Source organism: Delphinus delphis, chromosome 6, assembly GCF_949987515.2.
Source record: "Delphinus delphis chromosome 6, mDelDel1.2, whole genome shotgun sequence".
In the NCBI taxonomy this organism is placed as follows: domain Eukaryota; kingdom Metazoa; phylum Chordata; class Mammalia; order Artiodactyla; family Delphinidae; genus Delphinus; species Delphinus delphis.
In genome coordinates this window covers 13,791,950-13,807,444 of record NC_082688.1, presented here as the reverse complement: position 1 = coordinate 13,807,444, position 15,495 = coordinate 13,791,950, and the positions used below count along the sequence as shown (strand labels likewise).

General features: G+C 39.1%; 1 protein-coding gene across 2 annotated transcripts in view; it reads right to left on the bottom strand.

Moving 5' to 3' along the window:
- The window catches only part of FBXW2 (F-box and WD repeat domain containing 2), a 32,039-nt gene that overhangs the window by 16,273 nt on the left and 271 nt on the right, over positions 1-15,495 (bottom strand). Inside the window, exons 1-3 of one of the 2 annotated variants that reach the window (XM_060014244.1) lie at positions 15,222-15,491; positions 10,067-10,576; positions 1,494-1,688 (exon numbers count right to left, since the gene is read on the bottom strand). In XM_060014244.1, coding sequence (XP_059870227.1) covers positions 1,494-1,688; positions 10,067-10,576; positions 15,222-15,231 — 715 coding nt within the window. In that variant the 5' untranslated portion in view covers positions 15,232-15,491. Of the gene's footprint in view, positions 1-1,493; positions 1,689-10,066; positions 10,577-15,221; positions 15,492-15,495 lie in introns of those variants that run through there. The other variant, XM_060014245.1, reaches the window with a different exon arrangement.

Sequence of the window (15,495 nt, the reverse complement as noted above, 5' to 3'; positions counted from 1 at the left end):
CCTGAGTATAGCAAGTACTCAAATATTTGTTTTTTAAATGCCTGCCAAGCTCTAAAGGAATACTGGGGACCCAAAGATGAAGACACTGCTCTTTTCTTTAAGGAACTCAGACTAAGTGAGGGGTGGAAGAGGAAGTCCAAAAAAAAAGATAAATAAATGTTTACCTCTTGCTAGGGAAACACCAAGGAGAATGACTAACTCTGCCCAGGGGTATCAGGGAGGACTTCAGGGAAGAGGCGATATTGGAGATGGGCCCTGAAGGATGAGTAGAATTTATCAAGAAAAGAAAGAGAATACTGCAGGTAGAGGGAACAGCAAAGGCATGGAGTTAGGTAAAGCCACAGCAATGTCCAGGGAACAGCAAAGAGGAAATTTTTTAGAACAGGGCTCTCAAAGCCGACCAGGTATAAAATCACCTGGAAGTCAATGTACAACCCTGGACACTGTGGAATATTACACTCAGTTTGATACATAAGTTCCATGTTAAATCATATATCTTCAAAATATTAATTTCTACAACAAACAAGTGGTAGCAGAGAAGACTGAAGAAAAATGTACAGGATGACAAACAAAATGGGGGGGGACTTGGTTTTTTGCCACAAAACATCTAGGTTTACATTAAAGAATTACTGAGTACCAGGTACGGTGCAAGGAATTCAGGACCTAAGTGTGAATAAGACACGCAGGATCCCTGTCCTTCTGGAGCTTACAGGTTGGTGGGGAAACAAGGTTATCATACTTACTTGTATTGATATGGTAAGTGTTAACACACGTATTGGGAAACCTACAGCAGAGAAACTCAACCTGTTTAGGGAGTACAGGAAGGCTGCTCATAAGTGTCTCAAGACCATAGACTATGATTCTCAGGGGCTAATGCAGTGGGTAAAGGGCAGAAAGGAAGAAGGGAGCAGCTGCACAAGAGGCTGGGAACTACATCAACATGATTTCTGCACAGAGTTCCAAAATACAGTGAAGCAGAGGGAGAAGCTCAGATCTGAAGGGTACGTTCAAATGACCAGTTTTTTACAAACTAAGGATGCTGTAAAATTATTGTCAACCAAGCTTCAATTTGATGTAATCTGTATAGTCACTCCAAATGATTTCCAGTCCTAATTCTACAAATAGAGTGGACTGAATTTACAAGTGTAGCACTTACTCAATTTGGAGGTATGGAATCTGATCAAAACAGAGGGGGCTGACTGTTCAGTAGGATATAAATGAAATAGGGGAAAAGAAGAACTGCCTCTCCTAGCATAAGGGTATAAAGGACATAAGAGTTAAAAAATGGGCCAAGGAAAAGCAAAATTAGGGGGAAAATTCCAAAAAAAGAGTAACTTGAATAAAGGGATTAACTGTAGTGACTGAGAAAGAAATTGGGGGAAAGACAGGTTAAATTAAAAAACAAAAACAAAAAAGGGATCACATTCTTGGCTCCTGGCTTTAAGGAATGAGGGTAAAGTAGCTGTTGAAACCCTTGAAGAAAGGCAACCCACCCGCCCCCGTGTGCCCCCGGAAGTGCTGGGTCCTGGCTCCGGAACTCCATTCCCAGCAGGCCACAGTGTTGTCAAAGGAGCCTGTCACAAGCTTCTGCTCATCAAACTTCACCGCTGCACAAGTGTGGGTCTGGATGCCATAAACACACTGCCCTGTGCTCACATCCCATAGTTTTGCAGACAAATCATCTGACCCTTCAAGAGAAAAACAGGGAGGTTAGTAAGAAAACAAACACTAAAGAAGGAAAATCAATTCCCCAAACCATGGTATTCTTAAAGGAGAACCTTAACAGTCACCTCCTCTAGCACTCTCACTTAACAGCTGGGAAAACCAAAGCGTGGAGACAGTAACACAACTTCTCTGGGTCACCAGAATACTGTTAACAGCCCTGGGACTGAATCCAAGCCTTTTGGTTTAGTCCTTTTCCCTTAACTTTCCAGGTTATAGCGTGGTGTTAGACTAAAGCACCCCTTGGTGCTTCCACTTGTAAATTCTCCCAAATTTTTGGCTATCATGAGCTCTCTGATTTAAGTTCAAAATGGTGGGTACCACCTATGACTGGATGTGTACACTTGCATGCCTGTCCATTACCCAACAATTCTGAACAAATAAAGAATGGTGAATAGTAAAGTTGTCTGCTGGAACATGTTCTACTCTAAGGCAAATCATAGATAAGCCTCCAATCACTGGTTAATTTCTGCAAAGACTAACTGCTAATTTCTTGAGCCATCCTGAAATATGTGAAGGAACTTCAAAGAAAACTAGACATAAATTATTCTCAGACGTTCACAACAACTCAACAAAGAGCTTGTAAAGCCTCTTAAGATTCTGCAGAAAAGAGGGTAGGTTTTACTTCTGCCTCTGATGAAAATATTATACTGATTATGGTGACAATCCAGGACTTTGTCTTAATCACATTTAAAATCCTAACGATGAACACATGTCTCACAATTTACCTGTATAAAAGTAAGAATAAGAACTGACAAAGAGGGAATTCCCTGGCGGTCCAGTGGTTAGGACTCTGCGCTTCCATTGCAGGGGGAACAGGTTCGATCCCTCATCAGGGAACTAAGATACCGCATGCTACACAGAGCAGCCAAAAAAAAAAAAAAAAAAAAAAAAAGAACTGACAAAGAAAAAACCATTCTGAAGCTACAAAAATGTAGTCCCTGTAATAAGGACATGGTATCTTGGAAAAGCACCAACTGATCAGTTTTCTAAAAGTTTAAATGACTAAATAAAGTTAGCCACAATGCCACCTTTAAGGGCTGATCAAGAGCCACTGTTTCAGACAATGGAAAAATAGCTATCAGTTATGAAAGAGGCAGAGTATGAATTTCAACTGGGACAAACCCTATGAGAGCATACTGAAATGAAGACTATATTTGTTGTTATTTTACTATTTAAGGATTCAGTTTCCTCTCTATAAAATGAAAGGCGAGATTTGGCTGGTGGTTCTCAATGGGCATATGAGGCATCAGAATCTACTGCGGAGCTTTATCAAAACACACGTGCAGGGCCCTATCTTCACAGATTCTAACTTAGAACATCTGAGGTAGGATCTAATTACTGTAAAAGCTTGTTAGGTGATTCTAATGTATTAGCAATGCATTGAGAACCAATAATCTAGAACAATACCGCCCAATAGAAATGTAAGGCAAGACACATACACAATTTAAATTTTTCTAACATCTACTTTAAAAAGTACAAAAAAAAGGGGACTTCCCTGGTGGTGCAGTGGTTAAGAATCCGCCTGCCAGTGCAGGGGACATGGGTTCGAGCCCTGGTCCGGGAAGATCCCACATGCCACAGAGTAGCTAAGCCTGTGCGCCACAACTACTGAGCCTGCGCTCTATGAGCCCGCAAGCCACAACTACTGAGTCCACGTGCCACAACTACTGAAGCCTGCCCACCTAGAGCCCGTGCTCCACAACAAGAGAAGCCACCAAACGAGAAGCCCACACACCGCAATGAAGAGTAGCCTCCGCTCGCCACAACTAGAGAAAGCCCACGCGCAGCAATGAAGACCCAATGCAGCCAAAAATAAATTTATTTTAAAAAGTACAAAACAGGGAAAATAATTTAATATTTTTAACTCAGTATGCCAAAAATATTATCATCTAACATGTAATCAATATAGAAATTAATGAAATAGTTTACATTCTAAGTCTTCAAAATCCAGTGAGTACTTCCTATTTCACATCTCAGTTTGAACTAGCCGTATCTCAAGCGCTCAAAAGCCATACGTGTTGAGTGGCTACCACACTGGACAGCACAGGTCTAGATAATCTTTAAGGTCCTCTCAGCTTTTTGGTCCAGTCAGCATTTTGTGACTATATTTCTAGGAAGCAAAGCAGGAAAAGAAATCATTTCAGATCCTATCTTAGCTTGGTTCTGATTTATTGCCAGTGTTTAGCCAGGGTCTCATTCATTCATTCATTCAACCCATATTTAGAGAACTTGTGTGTCAGGCAGGGCTCTTGCTCTTATGGTGCTTAGTCTTCCTATGAAGACAAAAAGGCTAAACAAACAATAACCCTTCAGTACAGTAAGTGGTGGGCAGTACAAAAGCCCATAGCAAATACAAGGGGGGGATAAAAGGAGAAAGCGCCCCAGGTGAAGCTCCACTGAGTTTACAATCGTGCACCTCAACATCGAGGTGTTCCATGAACATGCCTCAGGAGATGGAGCGACTGGCTCCACAGCTATATCCTCTACTCTGCTGTTAAGCCGGGCTGTGCTGTAGGACTGTTGGAAGAAGGAATTTCATGGCTTAAAAAAAAACCCCAAACTTTCAGGTATTAACTAGCTGAAATCTAAAGGATGAATAAAGTAATCAGCACCCTCTCCCCAACCGAAAAAAGCAGTATATGCCAGAGCTCAGCCAAAATCTCTGTAGAAGACTAGACAGTAAATATACTAGGCTTTTTGAGCCCTAGAGTCTCTGTGGTAGTTACTCCACTCTGCTGGATCCAGCCCCTGCAGTTCGTGGTTTACCAATCGCTGGAATATAACTATTAAAGCACCTATTAAATATCCCTATATATTACATAAATATACGTGACTAGGCATTGGGGTCGATTCATAAAGAACTACTTGAATCCATTCTAAAAGCTACCTAGGAATTATTTACAATGTTTGTCAAAATGCATTGCCTAAAACATGGACACTGATAACAGTTCGGTATGACTGGGAAATAGTGGCAAGGTTAGGCTGGAGAACTCGGTCGGGAGGATGTTTAACTATGACCTTATCTGCATTTCTGAAAGATCACTATGGCTGCATCAAAGAAAATGGTTTGAAGGGGAGCAAAACTGGAAGCAGGAAGGCCAGTTATAAACTAGGAGGGGGGATAAAGAAAACATGGCCTATACATACAAAGGATTATTATTCAGCCTTAAGAAGGAAGGAAATTCTGACATACGTGACAACATGGAGGAACCACGGAGACATTATGCTAAGTGAAATTCAGTCAGTCACAAAAGAACGAACACTGTAAGATTCTACTCTAGGTACTCTAGGTACCTAGAGTAGTCAAATTCAGAGACAGAAAGTAGAATGGTGGTTGCCAGGGGCTGCAGAGGAGGGAATAGGGTGTCATTGATTAATGAGTACAGTTTCAGTTTGGAAAGATGCTAAAAGTTCTGGAGATAGATGGTGGTGATGTCTGCACAACAATGCACTTAAAATGGTTAAAATGATAAATCATACAGTTTACCACAATCTGATAAAAAAAGGGAAGGAGATTATCTAAATTAATTATTTATACTAGTTTATATAGGAAAACATGAGGCCATTCAGTTTTACACCCTAATAAACATCAGAAAACAATCAGGTTGGGTAAAGAGGTTGTAAATGATACAGTGTAGAGGAAAGTGAAAGGGAACTAAATGTAGACTATTTTTCATTATATAAAAGGGAGAAAAAGCCCTCTCAACTCACAAAACAATCTTTGATATAAAAATTACAGAGATGGGTAATGTAACAAAGGTAAGCAGAAAAATGAGCCGTAACCCAAACAGAGTAAGCTATCTTATCAAGTTAAGTTTAAATATTTAACTGGTAGAATCAGATCTCAGCTCTCAAACCACCCCTCTGAGTTATCTGACTCTGTTAACCAACTGAATAAACATTTACCAGTGCCTCTTCAAGTCAGGCAACTTTCATTCTCCTTCTTGAAACTCTCTTCATTACCCTTGTTTCTTTACCTCTCCCCTTTCTCTGAGTACACACTCAAAGGATCCTCCTATGCTCTATCTTCTCCTCTCTCCATCTCCTTTTAAAATTTCACTTACAGCCATAGCTGTGATGTGACTAACTCCTAAATCATTCTCTCTAGCCCTGAGCACTCTCCAAAGCTCTCACCCAGCATTTCCAGATACTGTGGGAATCTCCACTTAGACATCCAACTGAATTCAGTTCATCCCAAATTGAATTCCATCTATCCTCCTGAATTTATCCCTTCATTTTCTATTCTTTTACTACTACTACTATCTTCCTAGTTATACACGCAGCTAGAAGCCTTCAGCCATTTTTGAAATCTCCCTATTCCTTACCACATACCCAATTCATTGACAAATCCTGTCAATTCTATTTCAATAGCTGCTCTTCTCTGCAACTGCTACTTTTAAAAATCTCTACCCTGACTATCCTATATCTAGACCTATTTAAGCTCATCTAAACTGCAAGACTAGTCATTTAAATTGCAAGCGCAAGATGTGTCTATGTCAAAGGGTATCAACAGAATTAGTATCATCTCCTAGGGGGAACACTTCAGAAATTTCTAGGGTGGCTTCACTGTCACAATGAGAGGACATTACTGGCATCTACTGGGCAGAGTCCAGGAATGCTGGACATCCTGCAATGTTTGCAGAGCACAAAAAGAATCTGTATTCTGTATGACATTCCATAAGGTTCTGCCAGATATTTGTAAGTGAAAATCTTAGTTATCTGACTGAACCTAAAATCTGTTTTACAAAGAGTATTAGCAGTTTAACTGTATACCTAATTTTCTATGAGTGTAACTACCAGATAAATTGAGGAACGACGTACTTTCCTGGGAACTCTGCTAAGAGTCTTTCACCATTTGAAAAGATGGTGTCACAGATGATACAAAATACAACATGATACAAATGTGTGACACAAACACAACATTCTGCATTCACAGCTGTCATGTTCACAGTAATAGTACACATAGGTGTAAACATCTGATTACTTTACCACCGTCTAAGCCATGCTTGAGCACGTGTTCAATATGTATTACTTTAAATCACAGTCCTCTTATTTCTCCTCTGGATCAAAGTTTGGGTATTATATTGATTTTTAAAATGTGTACTTATAGATAAGTTACTTCCATGATTTTTACTTCATGATAGGAGAATACTGTAAAATATGTCATCCAAAGAGGACCTGGGTCTGACAGAAACAAGAAACACTAGCTTATCTGAAATGGAAAGCTCTGAACTCGGCCCTTTTTCTGCTCAAAAATCTTTCATAGTTTATAGAAAACTGTCCAAATACATGTTCCTGGCATTCCAGGCTTGTGAAAACACAGCCCAAGCCTATTTCTTCAGATTATACTCTAGGAGTCTCTCCCTAATTATATTCTAAGATATCAGCCAACATGGGTTTTCTTTATTTTCATCCTCCATGCTTCATGCTTGGCCCTTTCGAATGCTGATATTCCTATTGGAAAGCCCTGTGTATCTCAACTCACCAAAAATCTATACATTCTTCAAGACCCAACATAAACACTGCTCTACTTTCCCAAATGGAAGAAATCATTCCTTCTTCTGAACAATTATATAATTTTATTCCCTCATACAATTCAACAGTATCACTTTTTTGGTTGGTCTCTCTTTTAATTAAGATATAATTGACATATAACATTATATTAATTCCAGGTGTGTAATGTAATGATTTGGTATCTGTATATACTGTGAAATGTTCATCACAGTAAGCCTAGTTAAATATATCATTTGATCATACCTCTTTTATAGCTCTCGTTTTTCCCATTCGAATGTTAAGCCAGAGGTTACAACACAGCCACTTATAGGTTGAATATGACCCAACCACAATATTTTAAAATTCTGAATAATACTTAAAAATTAATACTTTTTAAAAAAATGAGGGTATTTCACAAAAATTTAGACTTGGGGCTTCTCTTGAAAAGTCAGATCTGACAACTCTGAGCCTGAATCCCACATGGCAATAATTTACTACAGTGGAGCAGCAACTATCCACTTCAGTGTTTTCTTATTAGCCACAGTTCACACGGAGACCTTTACTTAATCAGGTTACCTTCCTGATCCCAGTGTGTACGTTCTCTGCAGAAAGAACTGCTCTAATTCAGCTATGCATGCCCTCACACAGTCTGTCTGTCACACAGTAGGCATTTTATAAATAAATACCTACTGAACAGCACAAAGCACAACAGTTTCCTTTCTTACCATTTCAGAAATAAGCGGAATAACTACCTCATTCAATCCATACCATGTTAATTTTTAGCATTATCGATCTTTTTGGTAATACTGTTTTATTGCTTGCTTAAGGGCTAATTTGAGAGTCACTGTAAATTTATTGCCAAATTCAGAATTTCCCAATTCAACCACAGTGAAAATACAAGCTCTTAAGTAACAAAGTGATACAAACACATGTTTAATTCTATTAACAAATATTTCTCACTAGTTAACAGTCCCAGGAATGCTGCTTTAAACTAATGCTTTGGATCATTTTCAATAAACAAAGCATAATTTTCCATATGCCAACCTGGTGAATTTAATCATACTAAAAATAACATAGCATATAGACCCACCTGGAGAATAATCTTAAAATGCAGGGTTGGGTCCACAGTTATCTGCAGATATTAACTGTCCAGGTAGTTAAGGAATTCAGTGAATGTATTCCATTTACTTCTGTGACAAGTAACAGGTTTTACGGCATTTTAAATGCGAAGTTTAACAAGAAATTAAAAAAAAAAAAAAAGCTGGAATTGGTTCTGAAAATGAGTCAACTGCCAGTATTGACCCAAGTGTGAATAAATGCCAAGCTCAAAGGCAATACGGCATCTTAATCTTTAAAAAAAAATTACCTGCCGGTGATCATGACGCGAAAAGGATATTGAAAAGCCATCACCACAGCTGGAAAAGTACATCAAAGTGTAAAAGAACAAATGATGTTGTTCCAGTAATCAGGCTTTTTATAGGACAGGGAAAATAATGTAAGCACAGAGTAATTTCAGGATGGCAAACAAACAAAACCATGAAATGCCTTAAATTTAATGTTTATTTTATAAAACTGACAAAGTGTCTAGCATTTCAGAGAATGTCACCACGTGAGAAAATGTACATCCTCAATGAATAAAGAAATGCCATTTTAAAACAATATTGAGAAATCATACCTCTCTTAATTATTAAAAATATTAAAACTGAGTCTGGTAGGACTCTGAGGGAGAAGCAGGTTACTTTAGACTTTGCTGTGGGCATAGCATCAATCCACTGTATCTGGAAAGGACATTTAAGAGGAGCTAGAAAATTATTCATACGTCTGGATCTTGTGATTCTACTCTGAGGCTTCTGCCCCAAATAAATAATTCAAGGGGAAAAAATAATGCAAACAAAAATATTCATAAAAATAGAAACAACCTGAATATGCATAATACGGAAATGGCTAAATAATTATGATATATTTACACAAAGGAACAGTATATACTATTAAAAATGACAACTATGTAATTTAGGTAATACTCAAGTGTTTATTAGAAATCATCCTGGATGATTTCTAATCATCCAGAACATGGAGTATCCCTATACTATATATATTATATATGATGGAAATAAATAGGCATTGCTATCATTGGTTAAGAACTGCCTAGAGCCATTCTAAATTTTGCTTGAGAATTATTTACAACACCTATCCAAATGTATTGCCTAAAACATAGGCACTAATTATAATCACACATGTAGAAACACACGCCCATTATAATTGGAAGATACACATAATTCTAATTTTAATGATTACATTTGTTATAAAAAGTTACCTAACTACTTGCTTAGTTTTAAAATACCCAACTGTCTTCATTCCCATGCCCAAACTCTTCTAAATCTTCTCACCACAGGATCTTAGAGCAAGACAGAAATATCTCCTTTTCCATTATTTTACAGACAAGGGAACAAACAGAGAGGTTATATAATTCTTCCAAAATGACCTATTTGCTAGGACTAGACAGCAACTTTTCTACTGTTTTTTCCCCTAAAATCATAGCTGATAGAAAAAAAAAAAACCCAACATGGAGGACTGTACATGGAAGAAAAGCACAGAAACAAGTAGAGCTTTCTGACACACATCACGTTTAAAAAAATGTCTGGAGCTTTCTTCTCATAAAATTTTATAAAAATAATTGTCTTCTCAGAGTGAAAAAGGATAAAGAGGAGAAAAACCAGTCAGGGATGGAGGGATAATGCCATTATAGATATATAATTAACAATTGCCATTCTCAAGCCTGAGGAGTATTTTGTTCTATTTGTAAGACTACACTCTATGAAATGCAAAAAAAAGTTCCAGGCTCTCTTACCTGTACAGAGGAGTCCATCTTTGTAGTAAAGTGCATACACTCTGGCACTGTGTCCAATTAATGATGAGGTCTCAAAGGCTTCATGGTCCTCCAGTTGCTTCATTCTCAAAATAGCCTTCAAATAAACCTTCTTCCAGTGCAAAGCGTCCTGAACAGAATCATCTATCTGCCAGCCCAAATTTTTACAGGCAGTCTGCCACACCTCTGTACAGGCACTTATCACCTTATTCCACTGTTTAGAGACGAGGCAGCATGTGAGTAAAGTCTGAGGATCGAGCCATTTTAACAAATAAAAACTGAGCTCCAGGGGAAGGAGTTTGAGGAAGTCCCGCTTGAGGAGAGTCTCCAGGTTATTGGAGAGATGCCTGAGCTGGACTGCCCCACTCAGACTAATCAGGTGATCCAGAGTTTCATTTTTCTGCAAGTCCGTCAGAGAAAGAAATGTAACAGAAATGTTATCAAGCCATGTCTCAAAGTCCTTTCTCTCCATAAGGTTATGGAAAAATTTACCTGTGGCACATCAAAATATTGTATTAGTTCTGCTCAAAATGACCGTTCAAGCAAGACTGCTAACAAATGAAGTATTAAAAATTAGTGTAAAAAACTTGGCATTACAACATTATGCTTAGTTACATTACAACTTTACAGTTAATACACTGTATTTATCTGAAAAATTTCCATGCACACAAAAGAAAATACATTTGTGAAATCAAACTTTAACAAATCATGACCTCAAAACATAACTCAATGAAATTTATGCTGGTGTGTGCGTGATTTGCTCCTTTTGGAGTCTAGCACATGCTACATGCATCTCCACAGTAAAAGATTTACAGAGTATTCATTCCTTATGAAACAGTGTATTCTATACAATGGAACCCCCATCAAAACCATCATAATACCATTTCCTTAATACACTCTATTTGGGCACTAAAATCACAAAAATAAGCACAAGGATGTGACAACCAGAAAACAAGTCTCCGGAGCAGTAATTTGAGACATTGGTCATCATGCTAGGTACAACATGACCTGTTACTAGAATCACAGAACTGACTACTGGCTTTTGCAATAGATATTCAGGCAAAAAGGTTTGGGGAAGAAAAATAAGCAGATGCAGTAAGTTATACGGCTCATGTATTCTGGTTCTTCCACTTCCTTTATGGCACTGCCTGTTATAACGTGAATTACCAAAGGCCTTATCTGGCCTTACATAGTCTGTTTTTATAAGCCTCATATGAGCTGGTGACAACTCTTAACCTCATGTACCCCCAGAGAGCCATGAGGGTCCTGGAAGCCTGCACAAATAAGACAAATTAGTAACTCTGATGCTTAAAAAACACCCAAAGAAAGGGACCATCATCTTCACTTTGCCGATGAGGAAGCTGCAGGTCAGGGAAGGTAAGTGATTTGCCTATAGCCAACAGAGCAGACTGAAAGCCAGTGCTCTCAAGATCAGTACTCTTCTAAACACACCAAGTGTCTCTCTCTGAAGCCAGCTACCACCAGGAGAACTGCAACCTGGTGATAGAATCTGGGAGCACCAAGCCTGATTATATACCACCTTCCCCTTTAGGGCTAGATACAACAAAAAAAATTTACAAGTATCCAGCAAAACATACTATGTCAAGGTGTCAACACACTCTTAACAACGGGGACTAAACTAACAGGAAGAGAAGAAAAAATAAAGCAAATCACGTAAAAACCATCGTTCCCAAGATAGGCCATGTTGGTAGATATTAGTGCTGGGTGATGGGTACATGGAGGTTTTTTATTCTATTTTCATATGTTGAAACATTTCAATGATTTAAAAAAAGAATAAAAACTTTCCTTCTAATCTGATCCCTCAGTTTCCCATCAGATTATCATACTAATTTAAAAACTTTATGTCCACATTAAGGGCTTCCCTGGTGGCGCAGTGATTAAGAATCCACCTGCCAATGCAGGGGACAAGGGTTCAAGCCCTGGTCCGGGAAGATCCCACATGCCACGGAGCAACTAAGCCTGTACGCCACAACTACTGAGCCTGCGCTCCAGAGCCTACGAGCCACAACTACTGAAGCCCGTGTGCCTAGAGCCCATGCTCTGCAACAAGAAAAGCCTCCGCAATGAGAAGCCCTCACACCACAACGAAGAGAAGCCCCCGCTCGCCGCAACCAGAGAAAGCCTGCACGAAGCAACAAAGACCTAATTCAGCCAAAAATAAATAAATAAAATAAATAAATTTATTAAAAAAAAACCTTTATGTCCAAATTAAGTTAGAAGAGGAAAATAAACTCCTTTCCATATATGTCACCTAGATCAAGGTTTACACAAATATCCAAATCTCATCGTCCAACTTTGTTAATGTTAAGGTATGTAAAAATCATTTTCATTAATTTCCCAATATCAAATTTGGTGGGAATGTTATTAGACAAAAAGCAGTCAAAGCAAATAAACCTCTTCCAATCACATCATCTGTTGTCTAATATTTTTGAACAGTGAATGGACTTTAATCCTCAGGGTTTGGGCTAGGTAGGATTTATTAATTTAAGGATTTACTTGGCTGCCAAAAAACGATGATTTCACCAAAAGTTTTATCAACTTAACACAAGATAACAAGCCTCCTGGGACTTCCCTGGCGGTCCAGTGGTTAGGACTCTGTGCTTTCACTGCCAAAGGCCTGGGTTCGATCCCTGGTCAGGGAACTAAGATCCCACGAGCCACTCGGCGCAGCCAAAAAAGAAAAGAAACAAACAAAAAACCAAAATAACAAGCCTCCTCCTTTTTCTGTATCCTAACAACCTTTTATCTATAAAATTTCTGGAAAAGTTTTACTTTAAAAAAATCATTCACAGCAAGACCAAAAAAAAAGTTTCTGTGGACATTCACAAAATGTCACAACAGCTAATTAGTTAATACTGGCCAATTAAAAACATAACCAAAACATCTGCCCAGGCATCATTTTTTGCAGTGAAGAAGCAGGGGGGCTTCCTCTATCTCACCTGCACCGCCACACACACACAGTATGCCACAGGTCCATCACAGAAACGCTGACATTTATGTAAGACGAACTGTCGTTTAAATGGACACAACGCAAATTTATAATACCCGTGAAAACAATATCATTACCAAGTAACTAAGAGACATCATACAGCATGCCAAATCAATGTATCCGTGACACTACAGAGATTATGGGACGAGTTTTCCAACGAGCACCTTTAAAAACCCAGCCATTTCTGATATTTATATACTCTCCTAACTCCTAATAAGAATTTTTCTTCCCACTCTTACATTAGAAATTGCCCTTTAAGCTACTGAACCCTTTACAGGAGGCTCTTTTCCAGTTCTTCATCTTTCACTGTCATGAAAAAGGCATCTTTTTAAAATAAAGCAGGCCCCATTAACTTTGCAGAATGCACTATTAAAAAAAAAATCAGCTTTCGTTTCTCTAAAAAATTGAACTGACTCTGGAGAGAACTTTCTTAAGGTCACAGGTCTAAACTGAACTCTTAGAGAGCCTCTAGGAATATCATGTACTGGCAGCAAAGGTCCCACGGGGAAAACTTCAGGAAGTGGGATTTCAATTCAACTGAAGGAGGAGCTTTTAAAACACCAGAGCTTTCCAATAATGGAACAGCTGCCTCCGGAGTGGTGAGCTTCTCATTACTGGGAATGGTCAAGGACAGCTGGATACAGAGGCAGAATGAGGTAAATGAAAATGCTTTGGAGCAGTCAAACCTTTTACTGATTCAGCCACTTCCTCTGTGATCATGGACATGTTCAACTAACTTCTAAGCTTCCGTTTTGTCATCTGTAAAATGGAAGCTAGCTCACCTTGAGGGCTGTGAGAATCAGGACCAGAGTAGGGACATGCCTAGCACAGGGCCCTTGTAAGTTTTATTACTATGAATACCTGGCAGGAAAGCTCCACTAACATCCCTTTCAACCCTATGACATTACCACAGTTTATCTTAAGATGGCTTAAAATACACAGACCAAAAAACTCAAGTGCTCAAACTTACTGGGAATTTAATTTTATAATTAAGGGCAGTTACTGACTTGAGGCTATGATTTCCCACCAGGTGCATTTTCTCTCCACCCTCTCCACACTCCATGGTGTCTCATCCTTTATTTTCCCCCTCACTTAAGACTAAACATTAAACTTGCCCTTCTGCCCTCAATAGTAACAATCACAAACCTCTGAAACAGGTGGATGATGAAAAGATTCCTAAACTGGGAGATGGGAGACCTGGGTTTGGTCTCTGGTTCTACCATTAACTCCCTATGTTCCCTTAGGCAACTCTCATTTTTGTACTGGTTTGACAGACTAAAGTACTACTCATAGATATTACCTCACTTGATTTTCACAACCTCGTGGAAGGTATCAGAATTGCCCTTAACTAATAAATGAGGAAATTTATGGCCCCAAAGGTGGAGTGACTGTCCCAGGGTCCCACAGGAAGGAGCAGGTGCAACATCTGTCCCAGCCCCCACCCTCCAAAACCAAAACCAAACCAAACCTATACTCCCAGGTCTTACTAAAGATACAACATTCTCGATTAAACATGATGAATGCATTTTCCTCTCCTCCCTCAGGACCCGGCCTAATCAAGAGAGAAAGCAAGACACTTGTTGCCCTTGGCTTCATCTTCCCTCTCTTTTCTTATTAAGTATAGCCAGCAATTTAAGAGTACAGAGGCTCTGAACTTATCTAAATGAACTTACATACTTATATTCTGAATATTCAAGAAGCTAGTAACACTGGTTGCTTCCAGAGAATGCTGGAGGGCTGAGGAATAGGGGTGAGGGTCCCTTTATGAATTTAAAACCGTGTGAATATCCGTTCTGTGTAAATCCGCCTTCAGTTTTAAGATGAATTTTTAAAAGCTTTGAAAGAATACAAATAGTGTTTCTGAAATAAGGGCTCTGCAACACCACTTGTTGCTGGGTGACCCTGGGCAAATCGCTTCACCGATCTCAAGCCCAGTTTCCTCACTTACAAAAGGTAACCACGAACAGGTAACCCTACAAGGGTTTTTAAGAGGAATAAACAAGATAATGCACTTAAAACATTTAGCACAGTACCCGCACACTGTAAGCCTACAACAAATGCCGATTACCATCATTATTCAGCATTAACCTTGTTATCTTTATTGCAAACAGCACTACACATACACACCTGTTTCCATGGCATACCCACAATTATGGCGCAGTCCCTCACATTAGTACAGCGCTTTATACTTCATAAACCACCTCTCCACACTTCATCATCTTTCAAACTCATGGCAGCCCTGGGACATGACTGTTAACTCATTTCGCAGCTAAGGAAACTGAGGCACTAGGAGGCAGTCACTCCGAGACTCAATTCTCCCATCTCTAAAATCAACTCCAGATCCCTTCAACCCGTTCGTCGCTCCCGGGTCCCCTGCTCCCGGAGCCGTGTTCCGCGCGGC